Source organism: Sphaeramia orbicularis, chromosome 2, assembly GCF_902148855.1.
Source record: "Sphaeramia orbicularis chromosome 2, fSphaOr1.1, whole genome shotgun sequence".
Classification (NCBI taxonomy): Eukaryota; Metazoa; Chordata; class Actinopteri; order Kurtiformes; family Apogonidae; genus Sphaeramia; species Sphaeramia orbicularis.
This window is the reverse complement of record NC_043958.1, coordinates 7,798,691-7,814,613: the sequence shown is the minus strand read 5'-3', so window position 1 is coordinate 7,814,613 and position 15,923 is coordinate 7,798,691. Positions and strand designations below refer to the sequence as shown.

The window sequence follows — 15,923 nt, the reverse complement described above, 5'->3', positions numbered from 1 at the left end:
AGAGGGTCCCGCTGACAGGCCAACCCAACGTCCTTCCAAACGGTCCACAACCTCCTCCATCCGGCACAGGACCCTGGAGGAGCCTGAGCTCCGACGCTCCGGTGGGCTTCCTCGTCCGGACAAGTCCGGTATTCTAGCCAGCCCGGCCCAACGTCCTCCCCCCCGGACCTCGACCTCCGACACTCCGGTGGGCTTCCTCGTCCGGATAAGACCGGGAACCCTCCCTGTCCTGATGCCGTGAGTCTGCCTCACTCCCCTGCCGGACCACATAGTCCAGCCGGCTCACCCACAAACCGTGAGTACCACTACTCCATGTCCCCTCGTCCTCTGTTTGAGCCCTCCACTCTGATCGTGGGTGACAGTATCATCAGACACATTCGTTTCGCCAACTCCATCACACGCTGTTTTCCTGGAGCCACAGCCGCACACATACTGGACAAACTACCGGACCTGTTACCGTCACTTCCATCCTCCGTAAAACGCATTATAGTTCACGTTGGCTGCAATGACACAGCTCGTCGGCAGTCCGAGCTGACAAAAACTGATTTTAAGACGCTTTTTAGTTTCCTGCAGAGCTGTGGCAGGTCAGTTTTTATCAGTGGTCCAATACCAACACTGTCTCGCAGCGCGGAGCGTTTCAGTAGACTCCTCAGCCTGAACACCTGGCTCCAGCTGACCTGCCGCACTTATGACTTTGGTTTTATCGACAATTTTAACCTCTTCTGGAACCGCCCCTCCTTTTACAGGGCCGATGGCGTCCACCCAAACAAACTGGGCAGCTCTACACTAGCTGGAAACATTCAGTACACTTTACACTCTGCCCCACGTGACTGACTGTTTACACCACACACCCCTACACCTGTGTTTCCCCCCTCACCCACTAAAACAGCTCACAGCTCCCCCCTTTGGTCACACAGCACACTCCCTGCAAAACCACACCCCGCCAGTCACATCCCGGTTTGGACAACACACAGACTCCTCAGACACCCACCAAAAGTACCCCGCTCAATGGACCCAGACAACCTCATCACTCTCACAGTCAATAACTCCAAAGCAACCACACCCCCAACCAACAACTCATCTGCAGCCTTCAGTATGGCACTTCTAAATGTCCGCTCTCTTTCAAATAAGGCTTTTATTGTTAATGACTTGATTTTAGATCATCGGATTGATTGTTTATTCTTAACAGAGACATGGCTGAGCACGGATGCACCAGCAGTTCTCACCGAGGCCTCCCCACCAAATTTTAACTTTGTATTTTCTATTAGAAAGGGCAAGAAAGGTGGTGGTACTGCCTCAATCACATCTGATGCCCTTTTTACCAAGCAAATTTCGTTTGATCAGTACCCCACCTTTGAGCACCATGCCTTTGTTTTTAATAACCCTGCAATTATCTGCGTCACTGTTTACAGACCACCAAAACAGTGTGCAGCTTTTATTGATGAGTTTTCAGAGTTTTTATCAATAATCCACACCTCTTACAATATGATTTTAATTTCCGGTGATTTTAATTTGCACATTGATAATGAGTCCGATAAGTTATCCAAAGATTTTATGAACTTACTGAATTCCATGGACTTTACCCAACACGTCATGCAGCCGACTCACAACAGGGGACACACTCTGGACCTTGTCATTAGCCATGGTCTGTCCACGAGTGTGTCCTCTGTTGTTGATTTGGCTGTATCTGACCACTACTGTGTGTTTTTTAGCATCACCGGTTTTAACAAAAGGGAGACCTCGGTGAGGACTGTGAGGAGGCGCTGTCTGACTCCTGAAGTGGCTGCAAATTTTATTGAAGTTTTACAAAAATACCCTCCAGTTCCTTTATCTGCATCCTGTGATTTTATTGTTGAAAATTTTAATAACAAACTTAAGTCAAGCCTCAATTCTGTAGCTCCACTGATTACAAAAAAGGTGAAAATAAAGCCTGCACCTCCATGGAGAAATGAGGAAACACGAACGTTGAAAAGAAAATGCAGGATGGCGGAAAGAAAATGGAGGAAGAACAAAATAACAATAAACCATCAGTTATTCTTGGAACAACTTCAAATATACAACAAGGCAGTCAGACAGGCAAGAAACACATACTTCGCCAATATAATTTCCTCACACAAAAATAATTCCAAACTCCTTTTCTCCACCATTGATCATTTAATTAATCCAGATATCACCAGACACTCTGCCACAACTGACTCCTTGTGTGATAGTTTTGCAGACCACTTCAGGAGCAAAATTGATTTTATCAGATCTAGTATTTTACCTGTTCAAGGAACCATTTTTAATAAGACTGAGGGTCTACTTTTACCTGATGAAACACTGGACAGTTTTGCCCTGATTGATGCTCAGACACTTGGTAGAGTTTTCTCCCAAGTAAACCCAACCAACTGCCTTTTAGACCCAATTCCCACATCGCTTTTTAAGTTATTTTATGGATCCTTTGAAAGCGAGCTTTTAAACATTGTTAATTGCTCTCTTCAGACGGGCACCTTTCCTGCTGCCTTTAAAACGGCGGTGGTGAGGCCCCTTCTGAAGAAGAGCAACCTGGACCCAGACAATTTTAATAACTACAGACCCATATCCAACTTACCTTTTTTAAGCAAAATTATAGAGAAAGTTGTTTTCAATCAATTGAATGACTTTTTAAATAAAAATACCATTTTAGAAAAATATCAGTCTGGTTTTAGGATTAATCACAGTACGGAGACAGCTCTTTTAAAGATAGTCAATGATCTCAGGTGCAACTTGGACTCACACAAGATCTCAGTCCTGGTGCTACTGGATCTGAGCGCTGCTTTTGACACAGTAGATCACCCAATTCTTTTAAATAGACTGAGACACCTGGTGGGCCTCTCTGGTACTGTTTTTAACTGGTTTCAATCCTATCTCACAGACAGGAAATTTTTGGTAAGTATGGATACATGCTCTTCAGCGATCCATGAAATTAGATGTGGTGTGCCCCAAGGATCAATCTTAGGCCCCATACTTTTTAATTTATATATGCTCCCACTTGGGGATATCATCAGGATACATGGCATCAACTTTCACAGCTATGCTGATGACACACAGCTGTATATTGCCATGTCTCCTGAAGACACTCGGCCAGTTGATGCCCTTTTTAACTGTATTTTAAATATTAAAACCTGGATGGCAGAAAACTTCTTACAGCTCAACCAGGGCAAAACTGAAGTTTTAGTTATCGGTCCTGAGGCTACGAGAGAGAAATACTTACCAAAATTACAAGCATACTCTTTCAACCCATCGGTACAAGTAAAAAACCTGGGCGTTATCTTTGACTCTGAGCTCACTTTCATCCCACACATTAAATCTATTGTAAAAACAGGTTTTTACCATCTTAAGAACATAGCCAGAGTTCGTCCAGTTCTCTCTCGAGCCAACACGGAGATGCTGATGCATGCTTTTATTTCCAGTAGGATTGACTACTGTAATGCCCTGCTTTCTGGTCTTCCCAAAGACAGAATCTCACAACTCCAACTTCTCCAAAATTCAGCCGCTCGAGTGCTGATGAAGACCAGAAGGCGGGCTCACATTACACCGGTTTTAAAATCACTGCATTGGCTCCCCGTGTGTTTCAGGATTGATTTTAAGGTCCTTTTAATAGTCTTTAAATGTCTTAATGGTCTTGCGCCTTCTTATCTTTTAGACTTGCTTTTACCCTATGAACCCTCGCGGACCCTGAGGTCCTCTGGCACTGGCCTTTTAACAGTTCCAAAAGCCAATACAAAAACCCATGGAGAGGCAGCTTTTCAGCATTATGCTCCTTGCCTCTGGAACACCCTGCCAGGGAACCTCAGGGCCGCAGAGAATGTAGAAATTTTTAAAACCAGGCTCAAGACCCACCTTTTTAATTTGGCTTTTAACTGATGCTTCTGTTTTATCTACGCAAAGGTTTTATAGTTATATTTAATATATATATCTTAAGATTCTTTTAACCAGTGCTTCTGTTTTATCATTTTAATGTTTAATATTTTTATTATTTTCATATATGTCTTAAATTTAGCTTCTTTTAATCAGTTCTTTTATATCTTTTTAATGTTTCTTATTCTCCGGTGTTTCATCAGAGGGAGCCCTCCATGCCGGGGGGCGGCTGTGGACTCCGGGGGCTGTGGCGCCTTCTCTCACTGGGGTCCGCTCCTTTCTGGTGGGTGGGGGTCCCAGTTGGCCCTCTCCCGCTAGTTGGGATGCGGGGCTGTGTTGCTGGTGCCTGGTCGCCGGGGTCGGCGGCTGCCTCCTGGTGCGGATGGCTCCCTGAGACAGCGCCTCCTAAATTGATCTTTTACCTTTACTTGTACATTTTTGTTCTGGTCTACCCGTGCTCAGTCAGTCTTCTTAAGTATGTGTGAGCTTGTGGGTTTGCATGTATATGTGTGTGTGTGTGTGTGTGTGTGTGTGTGTGCGGGTGAGTGGGTGGGTGTGGGTGGGGGGCGGGTACTGATTTTTAAACTGATATGTAAAGCACTTTGTGCTACAGTTTTTAATGTATGAAAAGTGCTATATAAATAAAGATTATTATTATTATTATTATTATTATTATTATCTTCAAGTTCCTCTACAGCAGCAATACTATGCATCAGGAGCTACTATTAGTTTAGAAATAGAAATGTCAACAAGTGACCAAGATAAAATCCGTGTATGTACACAGGTAGCTCAAATCTGAAATATTGCATTTTTAATTCTGCATTAAAAAGCTGGTCTTTAGTTACCCTTAATTAACTCTAAGTACAAAGAGTTGCTGCCCCAGTTGTTGGACCATTTTCTACAGTTTTCGTGAGAATAATAATATACCTGTTAATGGTTGGATGGATGACACAAACTGATATATTTTCTTATTTATTTGATTTTTTTTTGTTTCTTTCTGTAATATTATTGTTGGTTGTCTCTTTCTTATGTTTTTTTTATAACATATATATACTCTCTATGTGCCTTGTTTGTTTGTTACTTGTCTTGGGTAAAAGAAGAAAATCTCAATAAATACATGTTTAACCCATAATGGCCCAGTGCTACTTTGTGTCAGTTCCCAAACTAAGTTTTTTTCTATATTTAACCTTCCTTAAATGACTTATCACCATTTATTATAATATCACCCTACTTAGTTTGAGTTTTTTCAGTGTAAGTCAGGTATTTTCCTATATTTAATTCATTGATCATCTAGATGTTCATAAAAGCTCAGAGTAAATTCAAAGGTTATTATATCATAACAGAGAAAACTAAAGAAAAAGCAACTTTTTCAATCAAATATATCAGTAACTGAACATAAACCAAGTGTCTCCATCCACTGTCATTGATCCAACTCCACAGGTTTTACTGGTGAATCAATGCTATAGAAGATGACGGTGTTTCCATGGTTACTATGGAGCCTCTGAACGTCCAAATGGGTCATATCTGATGACCATGAAAAGATGACAAAGTGCATTTTACACCAATTATCTACATGGATTGATAGGATTCGTGGATCAACAGGTATTAAACAGTTTAGATCAGTAGTTGGTTTTGTTCACCAGTGGCTGTTTGGGTCTTCATGGGTTAAAAAGACAGAGTTGTTGCTAATTAAATTGTAAACCATCAGGTTTTGGGTTATGGTCTGAACTGGGCTTAATGCACTGAAAATTAATCTCCAGTTGTATTCGTTTTTTTTTTTTTCCCCTATCAAATCATCTGAAAAGACACTAAACCTGTCAAATAAACACACTGGAGTGAGTACGTCTACTATTTGACAGTGAGACATAGTGGAGCAGATGGAAATCTTTCGGAGAAACCGAAAAGATTCAACTCTAGTACAAGTACTTGGGTAAAGTTCCTTTCCACCTCCGTTTTTTTCCACGCCGGTGGGACTAAATGAGGCCAACAGTTCGGTCCTTTCCCAGTGTACTTCGAGTGTTTTCGAGGGGCGTCAGTGAGGTGGGGTTGGAGGGTGCACAGGAAGGAAAAGGAGTAGCTGGGAAATCTCATCCAGGCTCCTCCGCGAACAGGAGAGACACCCCAGTGAGGGTCTGGGTCCAGGTTCAGGTAAAGGGGGCCCACGTGGTTTCAGCAGAAGCCCACCACTGGGTCTCAGAGATGGGAATTTTCACATGCGGCAGATGAAAAGAGGTTTAAGAAAAGAGTCGAACCTCAGGGCTCATATATTTCCTGAGGAAGCGTGGAATGACTTCTTCCTGTCTGAGATGAGCAGGACAGGAGGCTAATTAAAGCAGCACAGGCTCATTTGGTGGATTTAACCAAGTTCTGCAAAACAGCACCCCCGCTTGTCCACTCAGAGGAATAACAATAACAATATTCAGCTGTGAGGCATCTTTAATGTGTAAAGACCCCAATGCGACTTTTGTGGCAGCTCCCAAATGATTTTTTTCTCTAACCTTTCACTATTTCACAATTTATCCCTATTTATTATATACCCAGTGCCCATGAAAACGCAACACTTGAATGTGTTTTATTGTTCCTGAGCTGCATCAATATGTTTAAGTTTCACCTGTATGAGATAATCCCAGACAATTTCTTACAACCTGAGACGGGTTGAGCTATTGTCACACTTGAATGAACTTGTCTGCATTCATAAGACTTGTTTTTCTCATTGCTCAGCAATGAACTGCTCAACTTAAGGAATTGTGGTCAGTTAAGGAATGGTCATGTTCTGTACATAAAGGCGAGCTGAAAAGCATGAAAGTCATTTGCAATAACTCAGCGATGCCTAGACTGACATGTGACCACAGATGCCATGCTCTGGGGCTCCTGGAGGCTGGAATCTCTGCTCGGCAGGTGGCGCGCCGTTTTGGATGCAATGTGTCCACCATAGTCAGGATGCAACAGAGGCATGAAGAAACTGGGTCAGCTGCAGACAGACCTCGCCCTGGACGAACATGTGTGACCACGCCACAGCAGGATCGCTACATTCAGCTGCAGCACCTCCGGGACCGCTTTGTGACTTTTGGTTTTGGGGGTCCTTGAGTTTCTTTCTTCATCGTTATTTTTTGTCAACAAATTTGGATGTGATTTTTTATTTTTACTGTATAGAAATGGCCTATGATTAATTCCAAAGAGCTTATGGAATAAAAATCCTCATCAATTTAAAAAAATATAAGAATCTTCAAGTGTTGCGTTTTCATTGGCACTGAGTATAATATTATCCTCTGTATTTTGTGTTTTTTCAGTGTAAATCATGTATTTTCCTTTATTAAATTAAATGATGATTGATGATGATCATGTAGATGTTCATTAAAGCTCAGAGTAAATTCAAAGGTTATTATATCAAAAAACAGAGAAAACTGAAGAAAAAGTGACTTTTTACACAAAATATATCAATAAATGAACATAAAAACAAGTGTCTCTTACTATGGAGCCTCTGAACGTCCAAATGAATCATATCTGATGACCATGAAAAGATGACAAACTGCATTTTACACCAATTATTTACATGTATTGACAGGATTAGTGGATCAACAGGTATTAAACAGTTTAGATCAGTAGATGGTTTGGGTCTTTATGGGTTAAAGACAGATCTGAAGACCAGGCAAGATTAAAAACAACAGATGAATCAGAGGTGACCAAATCTAAGATGAAATAATTTTACAATAACACAAAAGAGGACATGTCGTTCTGAAGATAAACCCTGAGACTTTTAAAACTTGGTGATCCTGTCTTTTATATTGAGCATTTTTTAGCAGTTATACACAATGTTAGTTCACATGTCATCTGTTCATTTAAGACCCTCCAGATTCTTATTTTTTATAACAACAATATTTCATAGATACATCATGACATATGCAAAACTTTCTTTTGCACATTGTTTTTTTTTTTTTTTTTTTTTTTTACCTTGTATATGTCCTTTATATGTTGCATACATTTCTTCTGTTTGTGGTGTAAATTTGGCCTTTTGTATATTTTCAGTATTTTTCAGTATTCAGTATAATTCAGCATAATATATGATAGTTGTATCTACAGTCTTCCTTTTTGCACTTTAAGAATCTGCTGCTAAACTGATATTCATTGCTCTTGAATTCTATTCTATTCTATTCTATTCTATTCTATTCTATTCTATTCTGATATTTGGTTTTGTTCATAAGATATAGTTTTAAGTGAAGGAAAATGTTCCAGAGTGGTGCAAATTCACTGGTCCATTTTTACTCAATTTGTCATGTTTTACAGATTCATTCTCCCAAATTTTGCACTTTCAGGGATCATTTGCGATCAGAGTTGCAAAAAGAAGCTATTACATACGTTTCTGTGAATGTATTTAATATTGAATATATTAACATTGAGCAAATACATCATGAAAGTTGAAACATTTAACCTTTAATTCATATTAAAGGTTCAGGCTGTTTGTTGCATCATCTTATATATTCTGATAAAGTGTCTGCTATTACGGTATTAGTCCCTGAGCGTCTTCAATGGCAGTTCACTGCTCCTAATGTATGCTATGTGCTAATGCTAAAGCTAATGCTAAGTACTGTGTTTGTATAATTATGGGTAAAATGCAGAAACTGAATTTCCCTATGGGGATAATAAAGCAACTTTCCCTTTTAACCTTCACCTCAAATATGTAATGTAGCCTACATGACCACCTTCTGATGTCATTACTCAACCTTATTTATTCGGTCCAAACCTGTTCATGGAAATACACTTAGATAACATTTCCTTTTATACAAGTGTTCCAAAAGTATGCTTCACCTTTATTTTATTTTCCTTATATGGAAACACAGCCTTTGTCTTGGACCACCGCTCTTAACCCTACTTGAACCATTTGTTTAACTCTAACCCAGTTGTTTTTACAGTTGCAGAAAAAAATATTAAACCACCCCTTGTTTTCTTCAATTTCTTGTTCATTTTAATGCCTGGTACAACTAAAGGTACATTTGTTTGAGCAAATATAATGATAAAAACAAAAATAGCTCATAAGAGTTTAATTTAAGAGCTGATATCTAGCAGTTTTCCATGTTTTCTTGATAATAACCAAAATCACTTCAGTTCTTACATCAGTATCTATGGCACTGTACTGACAAGAACAGTGCTTTTAGGCATTCCATGTTTAAGTCACATGATACACACAGGACTTAGTACTTGATTGCATAGCCATTGTTTTTAATGACTTTTGATGGTCCAATATTTTTTTCCGCAGCTGTATGTCTAAACCTGTAACCATGGTAATGTCTACACATCATTTGGGCTATTACGTGTTGAAAAATGATTCTATAAGGGCTCCCCCCGTGTTGAAATGTGGCCAAGCATCAGTATTTGATGAGCAGGGAGATTAAATGTAAAACAACTGCTTTATCAGAGATCTAATTCAACAGTTAATTTGTATTTTTGATGTTAAATTTCATGCATGGAGCAAGTGGAAATTTACCTCCTTTTTTCGTTTTCTGTTTAAATATCCATTATGGTCTTTGAAGTACTAGCCAAGCAAAATGTTATTCCTTCATTGGCAGATTTTTTAGCTTAATACAAGATAATCTAGTTCTATGTCAGCATGTCTTTTGCAGAGTATCAACATCCACTGCACACGCTCAGCTTATTGTGACAGTTCCTTTAAATGGCTTCACCCTCTCTTTTACCTCGTCCATTTTTCCATGCGGTGAAATGAAAATAGCAAACCTCCTGCTAAAAATGACCAGCCTGGACAGATGTGGAGTGAGCCGGCTGCTGCAGGAAACGGTGAGAGTGTCACGTCTTTCAGTGCGAGTGGAGAGAAGAGGTCGACCCAGAAACATGTGCTGCCTGAACTCTGGCTCTCGTGTTTCCTGTAAGGGCGCCTTCTTCTCTCCCTCTCTCTGAGCCCCTTTCCTTTTTTATTTTGTCTTTTTTTCCCTCCACCTTGTTCGGTCGCACACCCATATGAATGGAAAGACACACTGAGTACAGACTCACATGTTTTGTTTTGGTTTTTTTTTTCCAGAAACAGGCAGTCGGATGAAACAAGCCCTGCTCATTTTTCATGTTGTAATGACTCAATACATCTGGAAACACAGGTGAACACATGTATGTTGTATTCAATACCCCAGAAGAAAATAAAACACACTCTTATCCAATTTAGTTCAGGGGCCACATATAGCTCAATATGATTTCAAGTGGGCTGGACCAGTAAAATAAAAGCATAATAACTTATAAATAATGTAAACACTGGACTTTTCTAAATGTAGAATGAAAAAAAAGGAAAATTATATGATGAAAATGTTTAAAACTGTCTTAAGAAAAATTTGTGGAATTCAACAATATTATGCCCAAGCTTCTCACTTATACATGTGCATTACAACTTATAAATCACAGTGGATCTACAAATACACAAAACATTTCGTAACAGGCAGAATACTGGTAAAATTCCATTTATTTCTCTTGAGACATCTTAGGTTGTTCATAATTGTTCAAAATGTTCAAATTTTTTGTGAATGGATTCTTTGTAAATGTAACTATTTTGATGTAACTTAACTTTTTTTGCAGTAAAACAAAGAGAAAATTTTGGAGTTTGTCATTATTTATAGGTTATTATGATCCAACCCATTTGACATTGAATTGGTCTGTATGTGGAACCAGAACTTAAGTGATTTTGACACCTTTGACTGTTAGTATCTTTCTTGTAATTTTTGCATTTCCCAGATTCATCCTATAGGCTGGATTGGACCCTTTGGTGGCCCACGTGCCATATGTTTGACACCCCTGCTCTAATCCATCTCTGTCTCCCTCTAGTGGTGCCTTTCTGTCTGGTTTTCACAACAAAATGCTGCTCTGGATGAGTGGGGCTGAGTTTTTATTGAACATATCTTGCTTCTCCTTGTGGAAACAGCACAGTCGTTCCAAAGACAGATATTTATTCCACATCCATAGTCAACAATAAACACATAATTAGCAAATTTACAGTCATACGTTGCATTTACACTTGACGTTTTATGCTGAAAGAGTAAATGAGTTCTTGCAAAGAACTTAATAATTTAGGTTCAAGCATGATTTTTTTTTTTTATTCCATTAAAATTATTAACTACAGTTATTGCCATACTTTTGCCCCATCTTGGCCTCTTGATGTAAAAATAAAAAATTACTAAAAAAACAACAGCAAGTTTCATTTCCCTTAAAATTCTGTGTTGCTGCGTAACGTCACTTAGTATTTATTTGGGTTTTAAATTCCCTCCAGGCTTTTACATAGTACATTGCACCATCCACATCCATTTCCCGTAGGTTGAAAACTGATCGACTAGGTGAATAAATTATGCCTTACCAGTCCTGTGGTTCTCGTACACACCACAGCGCAGACGCTGCGTCTACAGCTTCAGACATGTGGACGCAACCAAATATCTAACCTTCACTGTACGAGTCACACACTCAGAAAGAGGAGGTGGCCTTAATCCATATTGTTTTACTGTGGAGATGACTGGTTGTTGCTCCTCTGTTTCTGTCCATCTTGTGTTTGAGTTTGGTTTATGAGAAGCAGACAGGTCCAATGTCCAGGCCAAACTCCTGGTCAGCCTTTCCAATGTCCATGGGCGCCAAGTCCACGATGGGCAGCCTCACCGAAGTCTGAGTCCTGTACTCGATCACTGTCTGGGCCCACGCTCCGTTGGATTTCTAACAGAATGCAAACAAACATCAGTCTATGTCACTGTACAGGGTGAAGTCAAGGGAAGGTTAACATCTGGTCAAACCAGTTAAATTACAATAATCTACACCAAACTTATATTTTTGGGTAGGTAATTATTTATATTTTCAGGAAAATGTATTTTGAAATGAGAAAAAAATTTGTGAAAAAAAAAAAAAATAGATGAGTTTTATGAGTGAGAATGTTTGGAAAGTGAAAAAGTTTTCTGCCATCATTCTGGGTTCATTTTATAAACTCTCATAAATAAACTAAATATTGTTTAAAAAAATGCATATGATATTGATAATTGACATAAAACATGTTTAATTTGATATTTACTTTTGTTATCCATCTGTGACGCTGTCATTGTCAAAACACTTGCTATTTAGGTATGATAAAATGTTTTTTTCCCTCTAACCAATTATTAGGTTGTAAAATAGAGGGTTTAGCTGTATACATTAGCTGATTAGCCAAGTCATGTAAATTGGGGTGGGACAATATAAGTTCGACTTCTTCCTACTCCTTTTCGGACATTAAATATTGATAAAAAGCCACAATGAAATAGTTATACATTTGTGATATTTATTTTCTTTTTTGGCTGATTTATCTCCATATATTGGAGTGTCCTTTTAAATCTGGAATTTCTTTTGCCTACTTATGTTCGAAATAAAGTCTATTTATATCTATCTATATCAGAATGGAAATGGCAGAATTACATATGATATACCCATGTTTGCTAAAAATAGACAAAAAAAGAAAACAAATCTAGCAAAACAGTGGCTGAATATTGCCAAGCTACTATTTTTACAGTCTATTTTACTCTTACTACAGTTTTATTGTACTTGCTGTTTCAATAGATGCAACATGCTGCACATTTTGAGTGAGAAAGGTCATTTCACTGCAATTAAATCAAAATTCCTAATGTCCTAACAGTAGACAAACTAAATTTGTCCTTGTTTTTCGAGAAATCCAATCTAAAATTATTATTTTATGTGATGGAAATGAAGCTTAAATGAATGAACTGGGTGAGCTTTATTAAACCATCAGAAACATGTTAGGTTTCTGCTTTTCTTGGATGTCTCTGGAATAAGGAACATAGCTCTGAAATATTAAAATGATGTGGAAGGAAAGGACTGTATTGTGTATGTGTTTGAGAGCTACATTCACAATTCACAGTCAATTCCATCAATAAAAACATTGTTTGGTTCACAATAACAAGCAAAGCAATTTTTAGCAAATGCAAGTGGTTGAATTAATATATTGTTTTAATTTCATGTTAGATAGTTGTGACCCATCTGAGGCGAAATAAACACTGAATATGACCTTGAAGAAAACAACAGTAGTGCTGATTCCAAGATAAAGAGGAAGAGATGATCATGAATACTGTCTTACCTTTGCTGTTTTATGATCATAACTTGGTTTAAATGAATGAAGCTTCTGCTATCGACTAATCCATTGTTTTGTGTTACGTTGAATTGATTCCCACTGGAAACAAATGGCCCAGGGTTTAACATGCTGCTATTGTAGAGGTGAATGTGGAGGACTTACCGCGCAGCCGTCCTCGATGACGCTGTACCGGAGGCGGGTGTTGCCTTGTGCCCTCAGTTCCTGGCCGTTGGAGCCTTTGAGCACCATGGCCTTCTTCATGTTGTTGCTCTTCCCGTCTTTATAAGCCACACTGTTCCTGCAGTGGTAGGTGATGTTCTGGTGCGCCTCTTTGGACAGAAGCTGCAGCAGCTTCAGCTGAACCGCCACCACATTCGGCTGCTCATCTTTATTTCCATAGAGGAACTGAAACAGCGTTCAGATCGACAGCATTAAACTGAGGACTGGGAGTCAGTGAGTTCAACTGAACAAGCAAAAGTACATTTCTGAAGTTTCTAGATTTGCTTACTCTAGCTCCATTGTTTATGTTGGCTCCAAACCAGATGAGCTTGTTGGCATTGGGAGTGGATTTTGTCCACCATGCTTTGCGGGGAATGATGGCAGGATTAGCAGAGATGCAGGTTTCACCAGTTTCCATATTACAGAAGACTTTGATGGCATCCTTTGCACTTCCTTGGTTTGGATCGATCCAGTATTCTCCTGTATTAAATAAAATCAGTGAGATTAATAATAATGATTTATAAATAATAAGAAACCAGTAAAAAAAAAAAGAAAAACAAAGCCCTCACCGCTCTGTTTCTGTGGGTAGCACTGTTTAATGTCCTGGCACGTTTTGGCAGGGTTCATCTTGCTGCCATCTGGGCTGCGGAGGTTCTGCAGATGCCCACTGAGGGTCTTCAGGGTGGCGTGGATGCCGGTGTCTGTGCGTCTGATCAGAGGACTCCTATTGGGCAGAGCCTCGTCTTTGTTGAACTCGGGAAGTGGAGGAGGAGGGTCGGCTGCTACATCGTCCTCGAGAAATTCCACAGCCTCTGGGACATCACCGTTTCCATCATAGTCACCCGGGGCGACGAAGAGGTCATCAACTGCTGCGGTAGGGGGGCCGGGTGGTCCTGGTGGTCCTGGTGGTCCAGGTTCACCAGCTGGACCCTGAATAAGTACATTCAACTTCTTAAAACCAAGGCCACTGACAATCATTTGGATTATTGGGGTTACATTTGGTAGGTCAGGGTATGTTTTATCTACATGTTTAAGTCAAATTGAATGTATTTTATGAGCACAAGTTAAAAAATTTCTTTCTAGCATGTGAAAATATTTTGGGGTGTTTATGTAGTCTTCATGCTTTGTATGACTAAGATGCTTCCTAGAAATATGTAGCAACGGCATACATTTCTTTATCATCTCTGGGTATCTCATTTATTCAGAAATCTGCAGAAACATTAATATGAGCTTTAACACAGACCATCACCTGCTCTCCTGAAATACAAATAAACTATCACGTTACCGGTAACCCAGTGTCTCCGCTGGATCCCCTGCTGCCAGGAGCACCCATAGGTCCAGGCTGCCCGATATTTCCTTCTTTTCCAGAAGGACCCACTGGACCTGGAGGACCCTGTGTGTTGACGAGACAGTGACAGGCCACTTCTTGTCATTTATTTTGTCCCTTAAGAATGTCGATACTTTATATTATACACATTATTATACACTTACCCTTTGCCCAGCTGGTCCAACAATGCCTGTAGGTCCTGCGTCTCCTGTGGCGCCCTGAAACAAACATGAACCACAGGTCATCTTCTCTGACTCCTTTCAAGATTCATGTACCACCTGGTGCTCTGATGAACCACAGATAAAGGTTACATATTTATGAAGTTGTACAGTGTTACAGAGCAATACTTACAGTTATTCCAGGTAAACCATGAAGCCCAGTGAATCCTCTGTGTCCTTTCTGACCCCTTTCTCCTGCTTCTCCAGCTGTTCCCTTTTCTCCCTGTGGTCCTTGAGGTCCCTAAAAGCAAAAAAAAATGATGACAGTTAAACACTTGAATGAGTTTTTAAAAGTGCTCAGACTTAGTTACATTAGGTTAAACATGATTTGTATTTGTTTATTTTCAGTGGGCGGCAGATACTTACCACTTTCCCTCTAACTCCCGGTTGTCCTGGGGGTCCAGGTGCTCCTCTGCCACCCTATACTCAAATAATCAAAAGTTAAGCAATAGTGATGCCTTTTTCATTAAACAGTAGCTTAATTAAGTTTACAGCTAATATTTTCAGTCATGTGAGAAACGTACATTCTCGCCTCTTAGTCCTGGACTTCCTGTCAGTCCCACGGGGCCCTCAGTCCCTGGAGACCCTGCAGCACCAGCCATACCCTCTGGACCAGCGTTACCCTTGTCTCCCTGAAAACACACACAATACATGAGTAATTAAGCAAGTCAAGTTTATTTACATAACACTCTTCACAGAAAGAATTCACAAAACGCTTCATGGTAAAAAAAAAAAAAAAAAAGGTAAATACATGACATAAAGCAAAGAAACACACAACAATAAACTCATAAAATGCTCCAATAGATTCCATGACTTACAAGTTAGAGGTCACAGACTTACCCTCTGTCCTACGAGTCCATCCTTACCAGGAGACCCCTCTGCTCCAGCAATACCCTAAAAATTAAATAATGAAACTAATGTAAAGGATGTTTTCACAATAATAATGTAATGTGGATTAAATTATAAAAACAAATCAGTGCTGTGATTCCCGCTGAATAACTGTATCAGCTACCATTCTAAACATAGATGCAGAAGTGGATAGAGGTGGATGTGGTTTGTTCAGAGCCATTTTGAAGCCATTTGACACCAGGATGTAGTTGATGAGGAGCATAGTGAAAGTCACCGAGCTAAAGCTAAATCAATGAATGCACTGAACACACTGCTGATCAAATGAAGATGTTAATTAATGAAT

General features: G+C 39.6%; 1 protein-coding gene across 1 annotated transcript in view; it reads right to left on the bottom strand.

Annotated features, from left to right (window-relative positions):
- Window positions 1–10,742: 10,742 nt before the first annotated feature.
- The window catches only part of col5a2b (collagen, type V, alpha 2b), a 39,192-nt gene continuing 34,011 nt past the window's right edge, over window positions 10,743–15,923 (bottom strand). Inside the window, exons 46-55 of the mRNA XM_030158882.1 lie at window positions 15,572–15,625; window positions 15,256–15,363; window positions 15,098–15,151; window positions 14,865–14,972; window positions 14,678–14,731; window positions 14,472–14,579; window positions 13,756–14,116; window positions 13,476–13,666; window positions 13,130–13,372; window positions 10,743–11,571 (exon numbers count right to left, since the gene is read on the bottom strand). Of these exons, the coding sequence (XP_030014742.1) occupies window positions 11,425–11,571; window positions 13,130–13,372; window positions 13,476–13,666; window positions 13,756–14,116; window positions 14,472–14,579; window positions 14,678–14,731; window positions 14,865–14,972; window positions 15,098–15,151; window positions 15,256–15,363; window positions 15,572–15,625 (1,428 nt within the window). The 3' untranslated portion in view covers window positions 10,743–11,424. The remainder of the gene's footprint in view (window positions 11,572–13,129; window positions 13,373–13,475; window positions 13,667–13,755; window positions 14,117–14,471; window positions 14,580–14,677; window positions 14,732–14,864; window positions 14,973–15,097; window positions 15,152–15,255; window positions 15,364–15,571; window positions 15,626–15,923) is intronic.